Raw genomic sequence first — 25413 nt, forward strand, 5'->3', positions numbered from 1 at the left:
TTGTCCTTATTGTTGTTGAGGACAAAACATTTGCACCCAAAAATGTGAAAGAAAGATATATTGGGCTTCCTTCCTTTGAATAGCTCATACGGAGTCTTTTTGAGAATCGGCCGAATGTTGACACAGTTGCTTACAAAACATGTTGTGCTAACTGCGTCTGCCCAAAAATATTTAGGAAGGTTGGAGTCACTGAGCATTGTTCTTGCGAGCTCCACCAAAGATCTATTCTTTCTTTCTACGACACCGTTTTGTTGTGGTGTTCGTGATACGGAGAAGTTGTGGGAAATTCCGTGCTCTTCGCAAAATTCTTCAAAGAATGTGTTTTGGAATTCTCCACCGTGGTCACTTCTAATGGAGGTTATTGTGAGGGACTTCTCGTTTTAAATTTGTTTCGCATACTTCTTGAAAGCCTTGAAAGCATCACTTTTCTGCACTAGAAACAATGTCCACATATATCTAGAGAAATCATCAACAATAACTAAAGCGTAAACATTACCTCCGAAGCTTTTCGTTCTTGATGGACCGAAGAGATCCATGTGCAAGAGTTGAAGTGGCCTAGACGTAGATACAACATTCTTAGATTTGAAAGTTGTCTTGGTTTGCTTTCCCTTTTGACATGTGTCACATAGCTTATCCTTGATGAACTTAATCTTTGGAAGACCAACAACTATATCATGCTTTATCAACTTGTTCATGTGCTCCATGTGAATGTGAGCGAATCTTTTATGCCATAGCCAAGCCTCGTTGTTGTTCACCATTAAGCATTTTACCTTCAAGGAAGAGTCATCAAATGAAATCATAAAAATATTATTAAACCTTTTACCTTTTAGCAAAATATCATGGGTGACTTCATGTTCTATTAAACATTCATCCTTTGTGAAGTTGATTCGGAACCCTTTGTCACACAATTGACTTATGCTAAGTAGGTTGTGCTTTAGGCCTTCAACATAAAGGACATCTTCGATGATGGTAAAAAGAGGTGCTCCAATGGTTCCTACTCCAAGGATCTTTCCTTTATTGTCATCACCGTATGTAACATATCCTTTGGCCTTTAAAGATAGATGTGAAAATTTGTTGACATCGCCCGTCATATGCTTTGAACAACCGCTATCAAGATACCATTGATTCGAAGTTGTCTTCAAGCATACCTACAAAACAAAATCAAGTTTTGTTAGGTACCCAAATTGCTTTGGGTCCTTGGTAGTTAGTACCCTTTTCAACCCACACATAATGCCCTTTTGCAACGCCAATGTTTCGCACATAACAAGCATTAGGTGTGTGACCTTTGATTCCACAATAAAAACAAGTAGGTTGAAAATGACTTCTATATCTAGGAACATAATTCTTCTTCTTAGAAATCATTTTCTTTTTATGACTTTGATGCACACTTTTAGAATTGTTTACTTTCTCTTTAACAACTTGTTCACTTGCTTTAACAAAAATGGTCTCATTTGTGCTTGGTTTGGAAAACTTAGAATATCCTAATCCACTTTTATCATTAGGATACCTTTGGTGCCTAAGAATTTCCTCCAAGCCAATTTGACCTTTTTCATATCTTTCTAAAACTCTTTTAAGTTGAACAATTTGGAAAGATAAAGACTCACAATTCTTACATACAAGACTTTGTTTTTCATCCATCAACTTTTGTTTTTCACTTTCAATATATTTTTCCAAAGCAATATTATTTTCTTCTAAAGATGAAATTCGTTTCTTTTGGGATGAAATACTTTTATATAACGTCTTGCATTCTTTTAAAAGTTCATCTATAACATCTTGTGCATCATTGTCATAAACTGAAAAGTTGCTACTAACCTCATCGATTTCTTCATCGGAGTGATGTGAAGCCATAAGAGCCATGTTCACACATTCATCGCTTTCCGACTCCGAAGATGAACTTATCTCATTATCGTCCCAAGCAACATAAGCCTTTTTGTTCTTGAATTCCTTCTTGCCTTTGAATCCTCCTTTCTTTGCAAGTTTCGGGCAATCCAACTTTATGTGACCTTGCTTTCCACATTCATAACAAGTGACGTCTTGCATTGATGTGGATGCTTCCTTTTTCCTGAAATGTTTATTCTTTTTAGGATAAGAGGAATTTTTATTTTTATTAAAAAACTTACCAAGCTTCTTCATAAGAAGCATAAAGTTCTCATCTTCGGACGTCTCATCATCTTTGTCATTTTTTGAATCAACCTTCAAGGCAATTCCCTTGGACTTCTTTTCTTGACTTTCTTGCTTCTCGAGCCTTCCAAGTTCCAATTCGTGTTCTTGAAGTTTTCCAAATAGAGACGCGGATGTCATCGTTGAGAGACTCTTCTTTTCCGAAATAGCGGTCACCTTCGGTTGCCATTCTCTTGTCAAAGATCTTAGGACTTTCAGGTTGAGATCATCATTGGTGAAGGTTTTACCGAGAGCAATCAAGTGATTTGTTAGATGGACGAATATCTTTTATAAGGCAACTATAGATTCACCGGGCTGCATGTGGAACATCTCATATTCTTGACTTAGAGTATTTAGCCTCGATCTCTTCACTTCAGTGGTTCCTTCATGTGTTTCTACCAAGGTGTCCCAAATCTCCTTTGCCGATTTACATTGAGATATACGGAAGAACTCGTCCATACTAAGAGCGCTTTGGAGTATGTTGATTGCCTTCTTCTCATTCAGAATCTTTTTCCTATCATCTTCGTCATAGGTGTTTTTCAACTTTGCGGTACCAACTCCATTCACCACATTCATCGGGTTGTGTGGACCTTCTTCAACTGCTTCCCATATACCTTCTCCTTGGGCCTCAAGATGTGCCTTCATTCTAATTTTCCAGAAATCGAAATATTCTCTGGAGAAGAGTGGGGGCTTATTGCTACTTCCACCATCTTTGAAAACCGGGTTTATGCTTGTGGAAGCCATGCTGGATCTCTAGGAACAAGTTACCTATAACTTGCTCTGATGCCAATTGTAGTTTCAGGATTAGCCTAAGAGGGGGGGGGGGGGTGAATTAGGCTTTATAAAAAATTTCTGTTATTTTATCGGTGGATGAATTTTTGTCGTCTGAGTGTCTAGGTTATGAAAGCAATAAAGCGGAAAATAAAACGACACCAAGAATTATCCTGGTTCCCTTCACAAACCGAAGGTACATCCAGTCCCCTTACACCTCGTAAGAGATTTTATTATAGTTTTAGATTGTATAACCTATCACACCATAAACCGGTGAAGCCTACGTTCTAATAACTATACAACAATCAAGTGTGCAAGAACAATCCTCTTGCAACACCAACCCTTGTGTCCAACAATCCTGGATCACAAGTCAAATAAAAATAAATCTTCTTTGATGATTTGAATAAAGTGTAGTACTATCAATCTTCTCTTGATTGATCTTCTCCTTGGATAAAAAATTCACTCAAAGGATAATATATATAAGTGTTCAACAAGAAATGGAATGAGATGAAACAAGAATGTTAAAAAGTTTCTTCTCAAAAATTGGTTATGAACACTTTTATGAGAAATTGACAAATATGAAAGAGTGATTATCTTGAGTTTTTATGAAAGTTCTTGGAGGTATTTTTTCATTTAAAAAATCCAGAATTTATATTGATCAAAACACCTTTTCAAAGAGGTATAATTTTCTTCATAAAAATTAGTGAAAAGGTATAAGTATTTGAAAACATTTTTCATGAAATGAGGCCAAGAAATGCGGAAACGAACAGTGTTAACCAGTTAACCAAATGGGTTAACCGGTTAACGCATCTAACGTTAACTTCAGAATTTCAAATATTGGGCCGTTAACCGGTTAACCCATATGGTTAACCGGTTAACACTGTTGAAACACAGAAAAATATTTTAAGTAAAATGTGTTTTTCATTTCAACATGTTAAAAAATGGTTAGGTTAAATATGGAAATGCAAAACATGATTGTTGAACACTTGTATACTAATTTAAAAGTGACTTAGATATACATTAGAAGTGATTCAACAAATTTGCAAAAGTGTTGGCTTGATAATGAAGCTTGAACCAAATGTTGATATGCATATGTGGCTTGATTAACTTGATGCTTTGAATTCTCTTGAAGCTCTTATCTTTTCGCATTGATACATGTTGTCTTCATCAAAATTCTTTGGATTGAAGCATGCTTCTACAGAGAAGAGTTGTGATGTTCAATCTTGAAGGTCTCACACAACTCTTTCATTGTTTTGTTGTTCAGATTTGTCCTATTATCTATGATGATTCTGCTTGGAACTCCATAACGACAAATAATCTAGTTCATGATGAAGTGGGCAACCACTTGTTTCGTCACGTTGGCGTAGGAAGCAACTTCTACCTATTTGGCGAAGTAGTAAATTGTAACCAAATGAAACGGTGAACATTGGAAGCTTTGGGCTCAATTTCCCCAATCATGTTAATGCCCCATATTGAGAAAGGCCAAGGTGATGATAAAACATTCAATAGTGTCAGAGGCACGTGCAACGTGTCAGCATAGATTTAACATTTGTGACATTTTCTGGCATAGTTGAAACAATCTGACTCCATGGTCGACTAGTAATAACCATCTCTCAAGATCTTCTTATACATGGCATGTCCATTGGTGTGACTTCCAAACGATCCTTCATGAATCTCTTTGATCAATACGTATGCTTCGTGTTTGTCCACACATCTAGGCAGAACCATGTCATAGTTTCTTTTATATAGCACCTTGTTACTAAGGAAGAATTTGGATGCCAAACTCCTCAGAGTATTCTTATATAGGGTTGTTGCATTCACTGGGTATTCTTAATTTTGCAAGTAGTTCTTGATATCATAGAACCACAGTTTCTCTTCAGTTTCTTCTTCAACCAATAGACAATAGGCTAGTGCCATTTTCCTCTCAATTGTGATGAACGATACCTCATTGAGAAATCTGACTTGGAATATAGAGGCTAACATAGCCAAAGCATCTGCTATCTGATTTTCTGCTCTCGGAACATGATGGCAGGTGATTTCATCAAAGTACTTTATCAATTCCACAATGTGGGCACGATATGGGATTAACTTCTCATCACGGGTTTCCCATTCACATTTGACTTGGTAGATCACCAAGGTTGAGTCTTCATACATTTCATGGATCTTGATTCGGGTGTCAATTGTAACTTCAATACCCAAGATACATGCTTCATACTCTGCAATGTTATTGGTACATTCAAAACACAATCTTGTTGTGAAATGAGTATACCCACCATTAGGATTCATCAACACAACTTCCACACCATGCACCATGCAATTGGAGGAATCATCAAACATCATCTTCCAACAGGAACCTGGGTCGGGACCTTTATCTAGGCTTGGAGTTTCACAATCTTTCACCAACATAATGTCTTCATATGGGAAATCAAACTTCAATGACTCATAGTCTTCAACAGGATGATTAGCGAGGTAGTCAGACAAAACACTTCCTTTGATGGATTTCTGGGTTACGTACTTGATGTCGTATTCAAATAACAACATGTGCCAACGAGAAAGTCTTCTAGTCAGAGCAAGCTTCTCAAAGATATACTTTATTGGATCCATTTTGGAGATCAACATAGTAGTGTGACAAATCATATACTACCTAAGACGTCTGGCAACCCATGCTAAAAGTGACTATCTTGCTCAAGTAGTAAATGACATGTTCTTTCTTTCCAGTTTCATCATGTTGATCTAGTACGCAACTCATGGATCCTTCGAGCACGGTCAAATACAAGAAGAGAGGCTTCCCTGGAATGGGTGTGTAGCGGTAAATTCATGATCATCAAGCTATGGATAAGCAAGACATCAAATAACAAGAGTCACCACCGCGCTTTTATTGTTTCCAAGGGAAAAGGGAAAAGTATGAAAAAAACCCAAAAATAAGAAGTTTTCAAATCAAAACTAATAAAATACCAGAGATTACAGGTAAGGGGGTTGGTTACATAGAGGGAAGGTGTTAGCACCCAAAGTGTCCTAGGTACTCCTAGGGAGTCCTTTTTTGTGAGCATATGTGTTTTTGTACAAATGATGTTTGCAAGAAAATAGAATGGGGGGGGGGATGAGAAAATAATTCATTAATTATATTTTTGTGTTTGACAAGACCTTAGGACTTGTGCCTACGTACCAACATAAAAATGAGGGATCAAAACCTCGTAGTTCGTGGTATAAATTTCAAAGTGGATGCATTGCTTTTAACAAAAATTTAAGTTTGAAAGACATAAAGGCCTAAAAATTATTTGAATGAGTTAGTTCTTTTTGGCTTTTTTTGAATTTTTTAAGTCAAGTATAGTTAAGTCTATTTACAAGTTTGATTAAGAAAAGAAGTTTGAAAATGCAATGGCTTAAGGCTAAAGTTTCTAGTTTGTAAAATGGTCAAAGTTTAAGAAACAAGCACAAACAAAGAAGTTCTTTTAAAAAGGAGGAAGAGATTTTGAAATTAAAGAAGTGGGGAGGAGATAAAGAGACTAATCCTAAGCATAAATTTAAAAGTTGAGAGTTGAAAAGATCTGACCAATGGGCTGCAATCCAATAGACAAGAATGTCATATAGAAATCCAAATTTCCCTTGGACATTAGAATCAAGCAACAAACAATGTACAATATATCAACTTGAGGAGCAAGGCATCAAATAAAGATAGCAACATCCAAGCTTAGCATTGCACTAAGTCACAGGTTCAAAATAACAGCTTCATAATGACCATGTAGTAGATGAATTCCACAATGCACTAGGTCACAGGTTCAAAATAACAGCTTCATAATGATCATGTTGCAGATGAACTCAAATAAATCTTCAATGAAGTATCAGATGAAGTTTCAAATCACAAGCACTTGGTTACATGAAAGTTGGCATTGGCCAAGTCCTTTGCATAGGGAATGTTGCCTAAATTCTAAGTCCACTTGTCGCAGATCAAACCAACAGTCCACACAAGATAATTTTTAGGGTTTTTGTTCTTATTATGTACATTAATGGACAAAGACCACACAAACAAACACAATATACACAAATAAAATATATCACACAATATGGTCCAAGTGGACAAAGTGAAAATGACATTAACATAAACAATTAGAATGGTATGAATAATGGCAAATGAATAATGCTTAAAAAATTAAATTGCATTGAAAGTAAAGGACTTGAAATTAAATGTTAGTTGTTAATGAGTTAGAAGTTAGTATTGCTTTTGCTTCACTTTTGTTTAAGTCATTCTTTGGAGAACACTCAACCCACTTATCACAAACATGTATCCTTGAACCAAGATATCTTCCAAAAGAAGGAAAAAAAGCCAAGTTTCCACACAACACCATGAAAGAGGGGAGACTTACAATCTCACTAACTAGAATGCTATGCCTTTTGTATCAAAGTTTAGCGCTATGTTAAGCAATTGTAATTGGACTTATGTAGAAGTCACAACTATTCGAGGTCGGGCAATAGAATTTTGGTGTTAATGCATGTTAGAGACATAGTATGATGAATTATGCTCATGAAACATACGACACACAAAAAGAATATGCAAAGTGTGTGTGTGTGTGTGGGGGGGGGGGGGGGGGGTAATCTCATCCATACTTATGTTGATTTTGCAATCAACTAGCCTTATGATATTGAGATATCATAGGTCCATGCAATGAATGCATAAAGAAGGGGAATGAGATGAAGAGGGAGGGGAAATAGATTCAACTAAAATTAGACAAAGGAGGACTTTTACCAAATTAATATCATTCATTCATTTTAGGAGATGGAATGTACATTCCATCAATCCCCTAAATCCAATGATCTTAACCTAACAAAGTCAAATCCACCTTGACCAAGGCCCAACAACACAAGTTAAACTCACAAAGTCAATTAAAATGGCTCTACACAATTAATTTGGCATTTAAACAATTAAAAATATTTAAAATAGTGCATTAAATTAAATATGGTTGGACAAATTCCTAAAATCTCCTCAAAACACCAAAGAAATGGACATGAGATTTATCATAGGTCAAACAAGGTCAAAGGACCTTGGAGAAAAAATTTCAGAATTTTTGGAGACTTAAAAGTATTTTTAAGCAATTAAAAATATTCACAAAATAAATTAAATCGTGAAAAATATTAATAATGATCCAAAAAATAATTTTAATTCAGAAAATGAAAAAGGATTTTATTTAAATTTTTTTGGTGAAAATCTCATTTTTTTGGATCAATATTAAAATTAATATGAATTAATGAAAATCAAAGGAATAAAAAATAAAACCAGATAATTAAAAAAACGTGGACCACTTGATCTGCCCCATTAATTGAGGTGGAAGATCAAGTGGTGGAGCGTGCGCATTCCATGATGCGCTTGAGTCAAACATCCACACGCCTGGTAATCACAATGTATGCTCCTGGTTAAAACATTTCAAACTCATCTAATGGCTCTAAACGCTTCCAGCGCATCGCTGGAGCCAAAGGCCTGTCATCTTCTCCGATGACTCTGGTCAGACTGGTTCAATCATCACCATATCATAAATGAAAAAAGAGGACATGATCTTAAAGGTAAAATGGCATAGATCACGAATATCACCTCAATTTTAACTAACTCCAAATATATAGAGAGATGCGTGGAGTTGAATTTTGAGGTGTGTCAACTGAGTTGCTTCGATTTGACCTCAAAGCAACTCAACCTTCTTGCCTACATTGGTAGGACTTCAGACAACCAAGGATCCAATAGAATTGATGAGTATTAAGAGAGAATCAAAGAGAAGAAAAATCTGGAAAATTACCTTCAATGCTGTGCAGAAATGGATCTCTCTTGCTTCAATTCATGCTTGATCTTGCTTATGGAGCTTGTGGAAGTGGCTTAAGAACAATGCAAAGCTTTGGATCCTGGAGTTTTTGAATCTCCGAACTGTGAGATTCAAACTCAAATTTCAAATGAAATTTCTCAGATTTTCCTTTGAATTGAGAGGGTTTGGAAGATTGGGGGAAAAGCTGGCGCGCAAGGTCCTTTGAATTGATGCAGGGGACCTCTATTTATTGCCATGAGAAGTGTTATTTGCACACTTGAAAAATTCTCCAAATTTGGTAATGCAATGCACATGCTTGCATGGGCGTGTGCAGGCCCATGAAGCAATCCCTTTAGGTCCATAATCAACTGAAATGAGGTCTGCATGAAGCTTGAATGGCAAGGCAAAGTTGTTTGCACATTTGAAGCTTTGATTTTGCCAACTGTTACAGGTCTGTTTACACCATGCGCAGACCTATCAAACTTTGTCCAAAATGAATGAATTAGGACTCTTTGGAAAGCTTAAATCAAGAGGAACAACTCTTATGTTGAAAACTTTTCCATTTGGAACTTGTATGATGATTGATTTTGAGGTGGAAGTTTGGAAATTTCAACATGTTAAAATATTTTCTAAGTGTCAAGTCACATATTCAATTATTCCACCTTGCTTAACTTTTTATGTGAGCTCCAAATGAGAAAAGTGTCTTCATCAAAGTTGTATATATTTCAAATACCTTAAAAATGGTCACCCATTTGACATCATTTGGATTTAGAATGAGCGAGTTATGCATTTTTGAAGTTGAGGAAAATCACTTGTTTAATGGTATTGGTCCAAAATGACCGATAATGTATCCTCATATCACATGCTCATAAAAGTTGATTTAGCTCTTACTACAAACATAAAAGTTGAAGTAGACATCTTTAATTTGATTGTTCAACTTGGAAATATTTGATCTCATAAAAATTGAGCAAGTTATGGCCTTGGGAAGTTGACTTTCAATATTGGGTTTAGACAAAATGAGCTATAATATTTCAACATAGAAAATGACTTTCCAAGAAAAATCATATCTAGACCTCAAAATGAAAGTTGTTTGGAATGTAATTTATGGTAACTTTGCTCTTGTAATTATTTTCATATGATGAAAATTGTAGGAGATAGGGTCTAGGGAGACCCAGTTTTGATAAGATGAATTCATCTGGTCAACCACCATCAACCAACTTGCTAACTTGCAATTCTCTTGACTTTTTAGGCTCATGGTAGATAATATATGCATAATATGATGAACTTTGAAGTGTCCCTTGAGAAATTTTATCAATTGATAAGGAATCTTGTTGAAGAAGTTACACAGGATACCCAATTGAACTAGGGTTTCCAAGGCAGACCAACTCCAAACTCTTGAAGAATGCTTGATCAAAATAACATGTAGAGATCATTGGGACTCATATATGATGCTTAGAGCTCTTGTGGATCATTCCTTGGTTGTGCTCTTAGCAATGAGGGTCTTAAACCCTAGATGTGAACTTGATAGATCAAGGTGAGCATGCCCTTCCTACAAAAGATTTAGGCAAATGCAAAGACATATTTTTGGTATTTTGGTTAGTAAATGATAAAATAACAAGTATGATATAATCACATGGTGCTTGGTGATCTCTCCCAAAACAAACCCAATGAAAGATGGGTGAAGATAATGCTAAGGTATGATCCCAATGCTAATGCATATGATGAGATGGCATGAGGGATCTTAGGGTCAAAATTGGGGTCTTACAGCTGCCCCTATTTAAGAACGTTCTAGTTGAGGAGGTGAAGGTTAAAATCTTCGCTTCGACTCAGTAGACGGGCTTAAATAACAATATATAAAAACAAATTTTGGTCCCTAAGAGACCTCATGATGCTTGTGATATGAATGTAAAAACAAATTCTCTGTGGGGAAATGTTGCCACAAAGGAAAAGAAATCAGAGGGACCGATGGTCCGCAGAAGCATAATGCATTTCATAAGGAAAACTCACTAGGGAGATAGAGACTCTGAGGGGATAAAAAGGTTGTGCGTAGGCCAGGCTACGACTTAAAATTGTTGGGGTACTAGAGGAATTCCATAAAAATGGAAAGGCTCAGCCGGGGAAACAAAAGAACACCTGCAGGGGAAACAAATAGATCAGAATAAAACTGAAGTACTCAAATCATGCAGGAAAAACAATTTCACTAAAAAATACCACTCAACTAAACTGGGGAAGAAATAAACTTCAACACAGGAGGAGCAGAAATCTATTATCCATTACCTGTTACTGGGTAAGTAGATAATAAAGATATGACAGAGAGGACACCCGTCATCGGTTAAGATGAACATATTAAGGATGACTAACTGAGGGCCGCCAGGAGAGTGTATTCATTACCGGTTACTGGGTAAGAATAGACTTGCTGGGGAAAAACTGCAGAAATAGGATTTACATCTACCGGTTACTGGGCAGAAGACCGAAGGGAGAGAATATTTGTCACTAATTAAAGTGAACATATCAAGGATAGACTCAAAGGAAAGAAAATCTGTCATCGGTTAAGATGAACATACCAAGGATAGACTTGCCTACGAATGCTAAGGAGGATATCTGTCATCGGTTAGGATAAACATATCAAGGATAAACCACCTGAACAAAAGAATAGGAATTACATCTATCGAATGTTGGATAGAATACCATAAAAGATAATATACGTCACCGGTTAGGATGAACATATAAAGGATAGACTCCGAGGAGAGAAATAATAGGGATTACATCTATCCGTTACTGGATAGAATACCACAAAGAGGATATCCGTCACCGATTAAAGTGAACATATCAAGGATAAGCTCTGCAAAGGGGAGAAAAGCAAAATTTACAACTATCGGTTACTGGGCAGAAGACCGCAAAGAGAAGAAAATACGTCATCGGTTAGGATGAACATATCAAGGGTTAACTCTCTGGGGAATAAATGTAGGGATTACAACTACCTTTTTACTGGGTAGAATACCATCAAAGAGAATATCCGTCACCGGTTAAGATGAACATATCAAGGATAAACTCAGAATACGGGAAGAAAATATTCGTCATCGGTTAGGATGAACATATCAAGGATATACTTCCTGGGGACACATGAAAAAATGAATCCGCTGGGGAGAAAAGAGGTTACTTTTGCCGGGTATTGGGCAAGAAGTAACAATTGCAAACTAAGAAGAATGTTACCAGTTACTGGGTAATAAACTCTCAAGGGACCTAAAGCATCTATCTAGGTAAGATCTAGAAAGAAATGGTCAATCAAGACTCAACCTAATGAGGATATAACTCAAGGGGAGTGGTTCCATCCAGATAATCAACTGGGGAGGAAGCTGAAACAAAAATCATCCATGAGGAAGTAACTCAGTGGGGAAAGGAGAAAGGTTAAAGTCTTTCTGCTTAAGGGGATGACATTCTACTATTGAAGGAGGACAGACACCAAACTTGTATGGGGATAAAGTACCACCATAACAGGGAATTAAAATCACAAGAATGAATCAACAAGTGTGATGATGCAAATGATGAAATTATATGAATGTATATGTATATGTATATGCATATATGATGATTATGCTGACAAAACGATCGCAAAGGATACAAAGGTGTCGCAGATTTGAATCATCAATACAATTCTCGGTCAATCCACAAAAGAGGGAGACAATTGCTGGAGAGAAGAGAGATCAACATCCCAAAAGCTCAATCATAGCTGGGGAAGGAGGAGATTTGCTGAGGAAAACCGTTATCAAGTCAGTAGGGAATTTTAGGTCAACACCATATCAAATAGGAGACAACCATGCAAAGGATAAACACAAATAGCTGCTCATAAACCAGGAGGAAACTCTGACTGAGAGCGAATCTGATGGCGATTGGCAAGGAAAACCTAAGTTTCTACCGCAACCACGCGATTTGCTGGGGAAAACTGTTCTTACTCCACTAGAGACCCAAATTGGCTGGGGAATAAACACTCCGCAAGGGACTGATCAACCAACTCAGCTGGCTACTTCATCGGGGAATGGCAAACAAAAAAAAACGTCAGGAGAAATCAACAAACACTGAGTGCTGAATAATGTTGTCGGGGATGAAAGAGAAATGCGTCTACTGCTTTGGGGAGAACCAAATAATGTTCCATAATTAGGGCTTACTGCTTTTGAACCACTGTTGATATTCCTTTAAAATGAAATCGATTGCTTAAAATTCATGCTTTTATATGTTTAAGAAAAATGATTTTGATTTAAAATTTTTAATTTCAAAAATGATCATAATAAAATTTAAATCTATTTGGTTGAAATAAATAAGAGTAGAAATAATTGGATAAAGCTCAACTTTATTTAATGGAATGACAGTCTGTAAATGACAAGACTCCATAAATCTTTATAAAGTAGAAAATGGTAATTTACATGGAAAAAGGGTATATTGAATACAATGATCACTAATCCTTCTACCAACTCTTGATATCCACTGTGCTCTTGGCAGCTGCTGGGGACAATGAATCGACATCGACCGTTATGCTCTAGAACGTCTTTGAAACTGAAGATCAACAGGATGCAGTTACTTGCCATAATCCTTAATTTTTGCATAAATTTCCCTAATGTGGGGTACTCAACTTATCAGGATAATTCTTTCTGTTTTATGTCTCTAACTTTTGCCTGGATCGCCCTTTCGGGTTTTCAATCCACCGAGACGCTCCTTTTTGCCTAAGCCACCCTTTCGGGTTTTCAACTTAGCGAGTTGTTCTTTTCTTTTTTAGGCGAAGTATTTCTTGACTGCATCTGCATTCACAAGACGAGTGAACTCTTCACCATCCATAGATGTAAGAATTAAAGCACCTCCTGAAAAGGCTCTCTTGACAACATATGTGCCTTCATAATTAGGAGTCTGTTTGCCCCTAGAATCTGGTTTGAATGATAGAATCTTCTTGAGCACAAGGTCACCTTCTTTGAACACACGAGGTCTGACCTTCTTATCAAAAGCTTTCTTCATTCTTTGCTGATATAACTGACCATGACACATGGCAGTCAATCTTTTCTCTTCAATCAAATTCAGCTGATCATACTTGGCCTGACACCATTCAGCCTCAGTCAACTTGGCTTCCATGAGCACACATAGTGAAAGGATCTCAACCTCTACGGGGAGTACTGCTTCCATACCATATACAAGAGAGAAAGGGGTTGCCCCTGTAGAAGTGCGGATGGATGTACGATACCCATGCAAAGCAAATGGGAGCATCTCATGCCAATCCTTATATGTTACAACCATTTTCAAAATAATCTTCTCTATGTTCTTATTTGCAGCTTCAACAGCCCCATTCATCTTAGGTCTGTTGGGAGAAGAATTATGGTGTGCAATCTTGAAATCTTTGCAAAGAGCTTCCACCATATTATTATTCAAGTTCAATCCATTATCAGTAATGATCTTACTTGGCACACCATAGCGGCATATGATCTGATTCTTGATTGAAATTCTGGTATCAGATATAAGATGTCGAAGGTAATGTTACGACACTGATATCTGCTAACACACAATGGATAAAATAAATAGAATGGTAAAGCGAATAACACAAGCAATTGTTAACCCAGTTCGGTGCAACTCACCTACGTCTGGGGGCTACCAAGCCACGAAGGAAATTCACTAAAATAGAATTAGTTCAAAGACTATCCGTACACTTCAACAAGTTACAGTCTTTCTCACCTAATCTCTACCCGTGCAACTTCTACCTAATCACTCTTAGATATGAGAACCCACTCACTTCCCTTACAATCACACACCAGTGATCTTAAACAATAATCCCTTGTGAAAAGAAAATACTTTTCAATTACAAACTCTTGATTTTACTTCATAGATTCAATCAAGAAGACACACTCTTGATCTTGCTTCACAACTTTGATCAAGAAGACACACACTGGATCTTGCTTCACAGCTTTGATCAAGTGGACACACACTCTTGCTTAACAGCTTTAGAGTGACAATTTACAACCACAAATAAGTTTAATTCAATCATCAATGGATGACTTGAATGACCTACAAGTCTTACGACTAAAACAGACACAAACCCTAGCTCTCTCTCTCTCTCTCTCTCTATTTCGCTCAGTCTTGGTTGTGTGTTCAAACAGGTTTTCTAAGTCCCTTTTTATAGAAGCATTGGACATCATGAAAACCATAAATATATTTTCCAATCAAATCTTTTTATAACAGCTGTATAGATCTCCTTGGAAAATAAGTAAATCTGGTTGTAATCCATGATTGAATGCGCCAGCTAGCCATATCTTCAATCACCCAATGATTGCCATTAATTGTGCAATCACAAAACACCAGACATTCATACTGAATGTTCTGTGTACAGGATGTCATGACATCGTGTCTCACATCCTGGAAAAATCCTGCATAATCCAATTTCCTTTTATAGCAGGTACAGCCATATCAGATACCATGACATTGTGTATGTCATTTGAAACAATCCTGCATGAACATGTCTTCCATATAAGCTCCAGCAGGTACAACCAATATCAGAAGCCTTGTCATTGTATGTGGCATTCTGAAACAATCTTGCTTGCACATGTTCTTTAACTCCAGCAGGTACATAGGATATCTCATGTTAAGACATCACACATGACATCTTGTGAACACTCTTTGTTTTACCAAAATTGCTGCCAACACTTAGAATCAACAAACTCCCTATTTGGCAAATTTTGGCTAAAACATATATCTATCCTTTTTGTTCACAAGGAAAACTATCAGCAGTTAAACAACATAACAGAAGTTTAATCAGCAGCAGAAGCAAAACAATTACTAGCTATGGCTACTAGTAATACACACATGCACAAGGGTACTTCTCCTCCCCCTAAATCTGTGCAACAATCAACAGAATTACTAGTTATGGATGCAACTAGTAAGACACACAAATGCACAATGCACTAGGGTACTTCTTCTCCCCCTAAATCTGTGCATGCATCAAATATAACAGCTATTGTAACTCCAACATCTGTACCAGCCAGAATGTCATACTAACATCTGCTTCAACATCAACACCTGTGCACTTCTTTCAATAATAGCTGTCTTCCAGTCCAGCCACACACATATCTCCACAACTGCTTCCATATCAACACTTCTCCCCCTTTTTAGTCAAAATTGACCAAAGGTGACCAATCAGACAAAATAAATGTCCATTAGTCTGTCAGAGAATGTCAGAACAGATGTTATAACATTTAAACATGTTAAAACATAATATTCATGCAGTACAAACCAACATTATACATAGCTGAAAGTTGGGATAGTGAACAAATTCAAGGAACTCATTAAGAGCCCTAAAAATTACATAACAGGCATCAATAAGGACTGCCACAAAATAAAAAAAACAATCAAGACAACAGCCTTCCAAGCAGCAACCCAGCTTCCACCACACCTCCCAGTCTTCAATTCAGGCAGGAACCATTAGTCAGAAGAAGAAGTATCACCTTCACCTTCATCTTCATCTTCACCTGCACCTTCAGAGTCTTCTGAGCTTTCAGAACTGGATTGGGATCTTGTATTTGAGTCCTTTCCAGCCTTTTCTATGTCTTCCCTTTCCAGGCTAGAGATGAGAACTTCTAATGCTTCTTTTCTGGCCTTGGCCACCCTTATACCATTGTCCAATTCTTTGTAGGTCTCTTTTAGTTGGTCAATCAGGCTTCCTTTAGATGTAGACTCCCTTATGGCAGATGTCATGACATCGTTGACATGACTTCCCTTAAACAACTTGTAACGAATGGACATAAGGGATTTTCTCCTGCTTGGAATGTCACTTGTGCTCAGAATCCCTGGTTGTTGGCTCAGGATAATGCCACAAATAAGGGAGGGGAAGGCAATGGGTAACTTCACATCATTAGTAGAAGCATGTCTAATGGTTTGTTCAAATATGAACTTGCCAAAATCATAGTTAACCCTTGTTCCAATAGCATGAATGATTCTTCCAAGATTGATGGAGATAGTAGAGGCATGATTAGTAGGAATCCAATTAGCTGAGCCAATCTTGTGCAAGATGGCATATTTAACACTGAGCTTTCCAGCTGATAAGTGATTTCTACTAGGCCATTCCTTAACTTGGCCAACTGTGATAACCCTACAGACCTCATTGTCTGTGGTTTCTAGGTCTACTCCTCCATCCATTCCTCTTCCTAGGAACTTGTTGATGACACTTGGTGAGAATTTCACACATTTTCCTCTTACAAATACCTTGCAAAACTCCCTACTGTTCTTATCATGAATATCCTCAGGGATATTAACAATAAACTCTTTAACCAACCCCTCATAGCATTGGGGTAGAGTTACCACAGTTTTCATGAGTCCAGCATTTTTTATCAGCTCAATAACCTCCTTTACCTCTACAGCTTCTTGTCCAAGTTCTCTTTCAATGGCTACTCTTCTCTGAATGACATATTTCCACTTTGCTGCTCCATCTTCCAAATGAAAGGAGATATTGTCTAGATGAACAGCAGCAGCCTTGCCAGGAGATTTCTGAATAGCCTGCCTTTTTGCAGGGGAGATGTCTGGGACATCGTCTTTAACATCCTCCTCAGAGTCAGAGCTATCTCTTTCTTTTCTTTTCCCAACCTCAACCTTGCTCCAGGTTTTGAGGGTCCTATTCCTGCAGTCTTTTTCACTCTAGCATCTCTCATTTTAGCCATACTTTTCCCTTTCTTAGTTCTCAGTTTCTCAGCTACGCTAGGTTTAACCAGATGAACCAAAGGCTCATCCTCTCCTTCAGTGCTTTCTTCCTCTAGATCAATAATATTTTCTTGAGGCACATTTTGTTTCTTGCTAGGTAGGGTTTTACCTAGAGAGCAAAGCCCTTCAGCAGCCACCTCTTTTTCTGATCTAGATGAATCATCATCTTTATCAGCATGGGGTTCTCCCTCAGGAGAGGGTTCCCTTCTGGACAGAGGGGTAGAGACCCCTTCAACTTTATGTCCTTCACTTAGAATTCTAGTAACCAGTCTCCTTATAACGCGATCAGTGTAATACATGTCTTTAGGAAGAGAGGAGTTACCAGAGGTATTACCTTGCTTATCTCCAGCATTGGAGGAGGTACCTGTGGTGTCGCCCGATATCATGCACAAAGGAGTGACGTCCATTACATCTTCATCTACAAACTCCATAGATGAAGTCTTTACATGTTAGGAGGATTTGGGGCCAGATGATGATGGATGTTGAGACATGCTGTAGGACTTTTGAGGAAGGTTTCTTTGCCCTAGTTGAGCTTTTCTTAGAAGTTGAATGGGAATGGCGATTGCTGAGTTTGGGTAGCGTGTGCTAAGGGAATAACTACTATTTTCAAAGCTTGGGAATGATTTATCATTAATGTGGCTCTTTCTTTTAAAAGGGCAGACATTATTTTCATTTCTTTTATTATTTCCTTTTAATTGCCATAATTTCTCAAGAGTCCAAATCCCTAATTTCCCTTCCTCATATTCAATTTTACCCAAATTCCTTGCAAGCTTGTCTGCTAGTTCTAGTCCAAGCTTTAGACTTCTGAATTTGTCTTCCACAAATTTCCTAATGGAGTGATAATAGCTAGAACAGTACTTTGTCCACCTGTGTTGAACCTGATTTTTGGACCTGGCTTTAGCATTCAGGAAGTCATAATACAATGTTATGACATCATGTGTGACATTGTATACAATCAGTAATAGGTTCATCCAACCCAGTTGAGCCCAACTGCTATCATCTTCTAAACCTTTCACAGGTGTCGTCTAAAGCTTCTCCATATTGTCCTTGGCCTTTTTGCACAGAGTCCCTTGTGGCTTGGTCCCAACAGTTCCATTTTCCCTGTGACTGGTCAAATGTCCACCTGTTTGGTCTAACCTCTCAGTTTTTTGAGCCATCATAACCTTTTCTCCTATGGGCTTCTGGTGTGACATCTTTGTGTGACATTTTCCCCAGCCTTGTTTTTCATCACTCTTGAGAGCATCTGTATTCACCCAATACTTTAAGGGACAATCCAATTGAGAGCTCCATATGTAGAAATTGTCTTTGGTCCTGATTCCTCTCATAATTACTTCACTCTTTATGTCCAGGATTAGACATTCAGTTTTGGTGAAGTTAACCTTCAGACCTTGATAACATAGTTCGTTAATGCTTATGAGGTTTGCAGTTAAGCCTTTGACTAGTAGAACCTTGTCAAGTCTAGGTACTCCAAGGCAATCAAGCTTACCTGTTCCCTTGATTTCACCTTTTGCTCCATCTCTAAAGGTTACATGACTTATAGTATGTTGATGCAGATCAGTTAGCAGGTCTTGGTTTCCAGTCATGTGTTTGGAGCATCCACTATCAAGGTACCATTCTTCTTTGGCTGAGATTCTGAGGGGAATGTGAGCTATCAAACTTGTGACATTAGTCTTAGGGACCCATTTCTTTTTGATGATAGGCATGTGATGTTTGGGTCTGAATTGATGGTGATCCTGATGATGAGCAGACATAGGATAGCCATACAGTTTATAGCAGAAGGGCTTTAGATGACCAAATTTACCACAGTAATGGCATCTCCATCTTTGGTGTTTTCCTTTCAACTGTTTTCTCCTTTGGTGCGGTGACATATGATGTGACATCACAGGTTTTTGAATGCACTTAAGTTTGGCTTGAGGTTTGACACCAGTGTCACTGCTCTCAGGTTTTGAGTTATTATACTCAATGCCAGATTTGTCTCCTGTTATTTATCCAGTTTGAATAATCTTGTCTAAGGAGTCAGACCCATTGCTTAACATCTTTACATACTTGGTCATCTCTTCTAATTTAGAATTTTGAAGCATGACTTCAGTCTTCAATTTTGAGATGGTTTTAGCATGGTCTACCTTCTCACTTTCCAGCTGTGCTATCTTCTGGTTTTCAGCTTGTGGATTTTTGTCTAGCTTGGCTTTCAGAACCACTGCTTCTGTTTGTAACTTGGAGATGGTTTCCAAGTATTCTATCTTCTCATTCTCAAGTTGAGTAATTTCCTTCTTCTTGCTATCAACCTGTTTGCACAGCTCTACACTTTTGTGACACAACTTTCTGTAGGTAGAGGCCAATTCTTCAAAGGTTACTTCATCATCACTTGAGTCTTCATTAGACCCCCATCTTCCTGTCAAAGCAGTCACAAGATTTGCAGCCTCTTCAGTATCACTCTCATCAGACCATGTGGCAGCAAGACTCATCTTCTGTTTCTTGAGGTAGGTTCCACATTCAGTCCTGATGTGTCCATAACCATCACATTCATAGCACTGAACCTCTTTTCCTTCTTTGGGCTTCTCATCTGCTCTTGCTTTTCTTCCAGCATTGTTGGATTTACTGATGTCAGATGAGATGTTCTTGACATTTGCCTTTGATCTTACATCCATCTTTTTCAATAGTTTGTTGAACTGCCTTCCCAACATAGTTACTTCATTGACAAGATCTTCATCACCCTCCTGACTCTTATCCTCTTCTGTGTTTGACATGAAGGCAATGCTCTTTGTTTTCCTTTCAACACCATCATTCAACCCTAACTCAAAGGTTTGGAGGGAACCAATTAGCTCATCTACCCTCATGTTGGAGATGTCTTGAGACTCTTTTATGGCAGTTACCTTCATTGCAAATCTCTTAGGGAGTGACCTGAGTATTTTTCTCACTAACTTTTCATCTGTCATCTTTTCTCCCAGGGCTTCTGAAGCATTAGCAATCTCAAGGATACTCATGTGAAATTCATGAATGTTTTCATCTTCTTTCATCCTTAAGTTTTCAAACTTGGAGGTGAGCAGCTGAAGTATAGACATCTTTACCCTAGAGGTGCCTTCATGAGTGGTCTTGAGAATGTCCCAAGCCTCTTTGGCCACTTCACAGTTGTTTACCAGCCTGAAAATATTCTTGTCCACCCCAATGAATATTGCATTCAAGGCTTTAGAGTTTCCAAGAGCAAGATCATCCTCTTCCTTGGACCATTGTTCTTCAGGCTTCTTAGTGGTGCCTTCTCATTCTTTAGTAATGACAGGATGTACCCAACCTGTTAACACAGCTTTCCACGCCTTGTTGTCAAGGGATTTTAGAAACGCTACCATTCGAGGTTTCCAATAGTCATAGTTAGAACCATCCAAGATTGGTGGCCTATGAACAGATCCTCCTTCTCTTTCCATTGTACCAGAAAGTATTGCCCCTAGATCTCACCCAGAACCAGAGCAGGATGCCTGCTCTGATACCAATTGAAATTCTGGTATCAGATATAAGAAGTCGAAGGTAATGTTACGACACTGATATCTGCTAACACACAATGGATAAAATAAACAGAATTGTAAAGCGAATAACACAAGCAATTGTTAACCCAGTTCGGTGCAACTCACCTACGTCTGGGGGCTACCAAGCCACGAAGGAAATTCACTAAAATAGAATTAGTTCAAAGACTATCCGTACACTTCAACAAGTTACAGTCTTTCTCACCTAATCTCTACCCGTGCAACTTCTACCTAATCACTCTTAGATATGAGAACCCACTCACTTCCCTTACAATCACACACCAGTGATCTTAAACAACAATCCCTCGTGAAAAGAAAATACTTTTCAATTACAAACTCTTGATTTTACTTCACAGTTTCAATCAAGAAGACACACTCTTGATCTTGCTTCACAGCTTTGATCAAGAAGACACACACTTGATCTTGCTTCACAACTTTGATCAAGTGGACACACACTCTTGCTTAACAGCTTTAGAGTGACAAATTACAACCACAAATCAGTTCAATTCAATCATCAATGGATGACTTGAATGACCTACAAGTCTTATGACTAAAACAGACACAAACTCTAGCTCTCTCTCTCTATTTCGCTCAGTCTTGGTTGTGTGTTCAAACAGGTTTTCTAAGTCCCTTTTTATAGAAGCATTGGACATCATGAAAACCCTAAATATATTTTCCAATCAAATCTTTTTATAACAGTTGTATAGATCTCCTTGGAAAATAAGTAAATCTGGTTGTAATCCATGATTGAATGCGCCAGCTAGCCATATCTTCAATCATCCAATGATTGCCATTAATTGTGCAATCACAAAACACCAGACATTCATACTGAATGTTCTGTGTACAGGATGTCATGACATCGGGTCTGACATCCTGGAAAAATCCTTCGTAATCCAATTTCCTTTTATAGCAGGTACAACCATATCAGATACCATGACATTGTGTATGTCATCTGAAACAATCCTGCATGAACATGTCTTCCATATAAGCTCCAGCAGGTACAACCAATATCAGAAGCCTTGTCATTGTATGTGGCATTCTGAAACAATCCTGCTTGCACATGTTCTTTAACTCCAGCAGGTACATAGGATATCTCATGTTAAGACATCACACATGACATCTTGTGAACACTCCTTGTTTTACCAAAATTATTGCCAACACTTAGAATCAACATTGATAAACCTTACAACAACTTGCTTGGTTACATTTGCATATGATACCGCTTCAACCCATTTTGTGAAGTAGTCAATTGCCACCAAAATGAAACGATGTCCTTTCGAAGATTTAGGATCAATCATGCCAATCATATCAATTCCCCACATGGAGAAAGGCCATGGGGACGAAATGATGTTTAACAGTGTCGGAGGAACATGAATCTTATCCGCATAAATTTGACACTTGTGGCATTTCTTCACAAACTTGCAACAGTTAGATTCTATTTTTAGCCAATAGTAACCTGCTCGCAACATCTTCTTCGTCATTACATGTACATTGGAATGAGTACCAAAGGAACCTTCATGGACTTCAGTCATCAACAGGTCTACTTCGTGTCTATCCACGCATCTGAGCAAGACCATATCGAAGTTTCTCTTGTAAAGCACATCACCGTTCAGGTAGAAATTGTCGGCTAATCTTCTCAAAGTCTTCTTATCTTTCAATGATGCCCTAGGCGGGTAAATCTGACTTTGGAGGAAACATTTAATATCAAAATACCATGGTTTTCATCTTAGACCTCTTCAACAGCGACCACATGAGCGGGCCTATCAAGACGCATCACAGTCAGATTGGGAACTTCATTCCAATATTTCACTATAATCATTGAAGCCAACGTTGCAAGAGCATCTGCCATCCGATTTTCATCTCGAGGGATATGATGAAACTCATCCTTTGTAAAGAAATTTGAAATCCTCCTTGCATAATCTCTATATGGTATCAAACCGGGTTGATTTGTCTCCCATTCACCTTTGATCTGATTCACGACCAAAGCCAAATCTCCATAGACGTCCAAATACTTGATTCTGAGATCAATGACATCTTCAAGCCCCATAATGCAAGCTTCATATTCTGCCATATTACTTGTACACTTGAAAGTCAATCTAGCTGTAAACGGAAAATGCATGCTTTGAAGAGTAATATTCACTGCCCCAATGCCATTTCCATACTGATTAACAACTCCATCAAATACCATGCCCCAAGGGGAACCAGGTTCTGGCCCTTCTTCAAGCAATGGTTCATCACAATATTTCATTTTCAAGTATAAGATCTCTTCATCAGGAAAATCATACTGTACTGACTGGTAATCTTCAATCGGTTGGTGAGCCAAATGGTTAGCCAAGACACTACCTTTGATTGCTTTCTGAGGTCGGTATTCAATATCATACTCTGACAACAACATCTACCAACGGGCAATCCTCCTAGTTAAAGCAGGCTTCTCAAAAATATACTTGATTGGATCCATTTTGGATATCAACCAAGTGGTATGATTCAACATATATTGACGCAGACGCTTAGCAGCCCAAGCCAATGCGCACAAGTCTTCTCTAGCATAGAATACCGAGTCTCACAGTCGGTGAACTTCTTACTGAGGTAGTAAATTGCAAATTCTTTCTTTTCAGTCTCATCTTGTTGACCAATAACACAACCCATACTCTCTTCAAGCACAGTCAAATACATGATCAATGGTCTTCCTTCAACAGGTGGAGACAAAATCGGAGGCTTAAGCAGATATTCTTTGATACTGTCAAAATCTTTCTGGCAATCTTCGGTCCAACCACAAGACTGATCTTTCTGAAGAAGCTTGAATATAGGCACACATGTGGCAGTCATGTGTGAAATGAATCTTGAGATATAATTCAAGCGGCCGAGAAAACCTCTGACTTGCTTCTCAGTTTTGGGTGCAGGCATCTCTTGTATTTCATTGACCTTGACAAGATCAACTTCAATACCCTTCTCGCTGACAATAAAGCCCAACAACTTACCAGAACGAACACCAAAAGTACACTTATTGGGATTCAAGCGGAGTTTATACTTCCTCAAACGCTCGAATAGCTTCAACAAATGTTCAACATGTTCCTCTTCATCAATAGATTTAGCAATCATTTCATCGACATAAACTTCAATCTCTTTATGCATCATATCATGAAAAAGAGTAGTCATTGCTCTTTGGTAAGTTGCACCAGCATTCTTCAAACTGAAAGGCATCATTCTATAACAGAAAGTTCCCCAAGGTGTAATGAATGTGGTCTTCTCCATATCTTCAGGTGCCATTTTGATCTGATTATATCCGAAAAATCCATCCATAAATGAAAAGACTTTGAATTTAGATGTATTGTCTACCAACATATGAATGTGTGGCATAGGGAAATCATCTTTCGGACTAGGTTTTTTCAAATCTCTATAATCAACACACATGCGGACTTTTCCATCCTTCTTCGAAACATGCACAATATTGGCCACCCATTACGGATACTCAGTGGTCATAAGGAAACCGACATCAATCTGCTTCTGCACTTCTTCTTTGATCTTCACTGCCATATCAGGATGTGTTCTTCTCAACTTCTGCTTGACTGGCGGACATTCTGGCTTCAACGGAAATCTATGCTCCACTATCTTAGAATCTAAACCAGGCATGTCTTGATAGGACCAAGCAAACACATCTGAATATTCTCGGAGAAGATCAATCAACCCCTTCTTAACATATGGACACAGTCGAGACCCAATCTTGACTTCCTTCACATCATCTTCGGAACCCAAGTTGACTAACTTAATCTGCTCTTCGAATGGCTGAATGGTTTTTCCTTCATGCTCAAGAAGACGAGACAATTCATCACTCACTTCTTCATCACTTTCCTCCTCAGCCTTAAACACAAGGAATTCAAAAATTGTAGAAGGAGAAGGATCATTGTATTCAATGGGGTTAGAAACCAACCTGCATAATGATTTGATATTTTGATTTTAGAGAAGTGAATTATGACCAAATATTATGCAGATGGACAATTGTTGTTATTTATTTATGTTTTTTTGTAAATACCATTTTCAGAATAAAGCAAAAAGTAAAAACAAAACATCATAGATGTGGATGAATAGATTTATATTTTATTAATGATCAATTTGAAATGCCCAAACAATGTTCACTTCTCCCTTAGGCATAGGAGATGGATTTTCAAAAACAAATAAAAGCAATTACTTAGATCAATGCATAATAACAGGAATATCAACGGCAATCCAAGTGTTGCAAGCCTTTCCAAGCGTCACAAAATTGGTGCAGTCTTCCTCTTCCTCATCCTCTAGAACAACAACTAAGTGTTGTTCATTGTCGTGAATGAACCCTTCACTACAGAAACTGAGTCGCACATCTTCTGATCTAGTAGTTGACGAACCTTGCTGAAAACCCATACCGGATCTATTCTTGTTATCGGAGACATCTACCATCTGTCCCCACTAATCAATATTCCCAT

General features: G+C 37.9%; 1 protein-coding gene across 1 annotated transcript; it reads right to left on the reverse strand.

Moving 5' to 3' along the window:
* Nucleotides 1–4761: 4761 nt before the first annotated feature.
* On the reverse strand, nt 4762–5535 carry LOC127103350 (uncharacterized). The gene has a single exon (XM_051040622.1). The coding sequence runs from the start codon at nt 5533–5535 to the stop codon at nt 4762–4764; it is 774 nt and encodes a 257-aa protein (XP_050896579.1).
* Nucleotides 5536–25413: the final 19878 nt, after the last annotated feature.

Source organism: Lathyrus oleraceus, chromosome 7 (genome assembly GCF_024323335.1).
Source record: "Lathyrus oleraceus cultivar Zhongwan6 chromosome 7, CAAS_Psat_ZW6_1.0, whole genome shotgun sequence".
NCBI classification, from domain to species: Eukaryota; Viridiplantae; Streptophyta; class Magnoliopsida; order Fabales; family Fabaceae; genus Lathyrus; species Lathyrus oleraceus.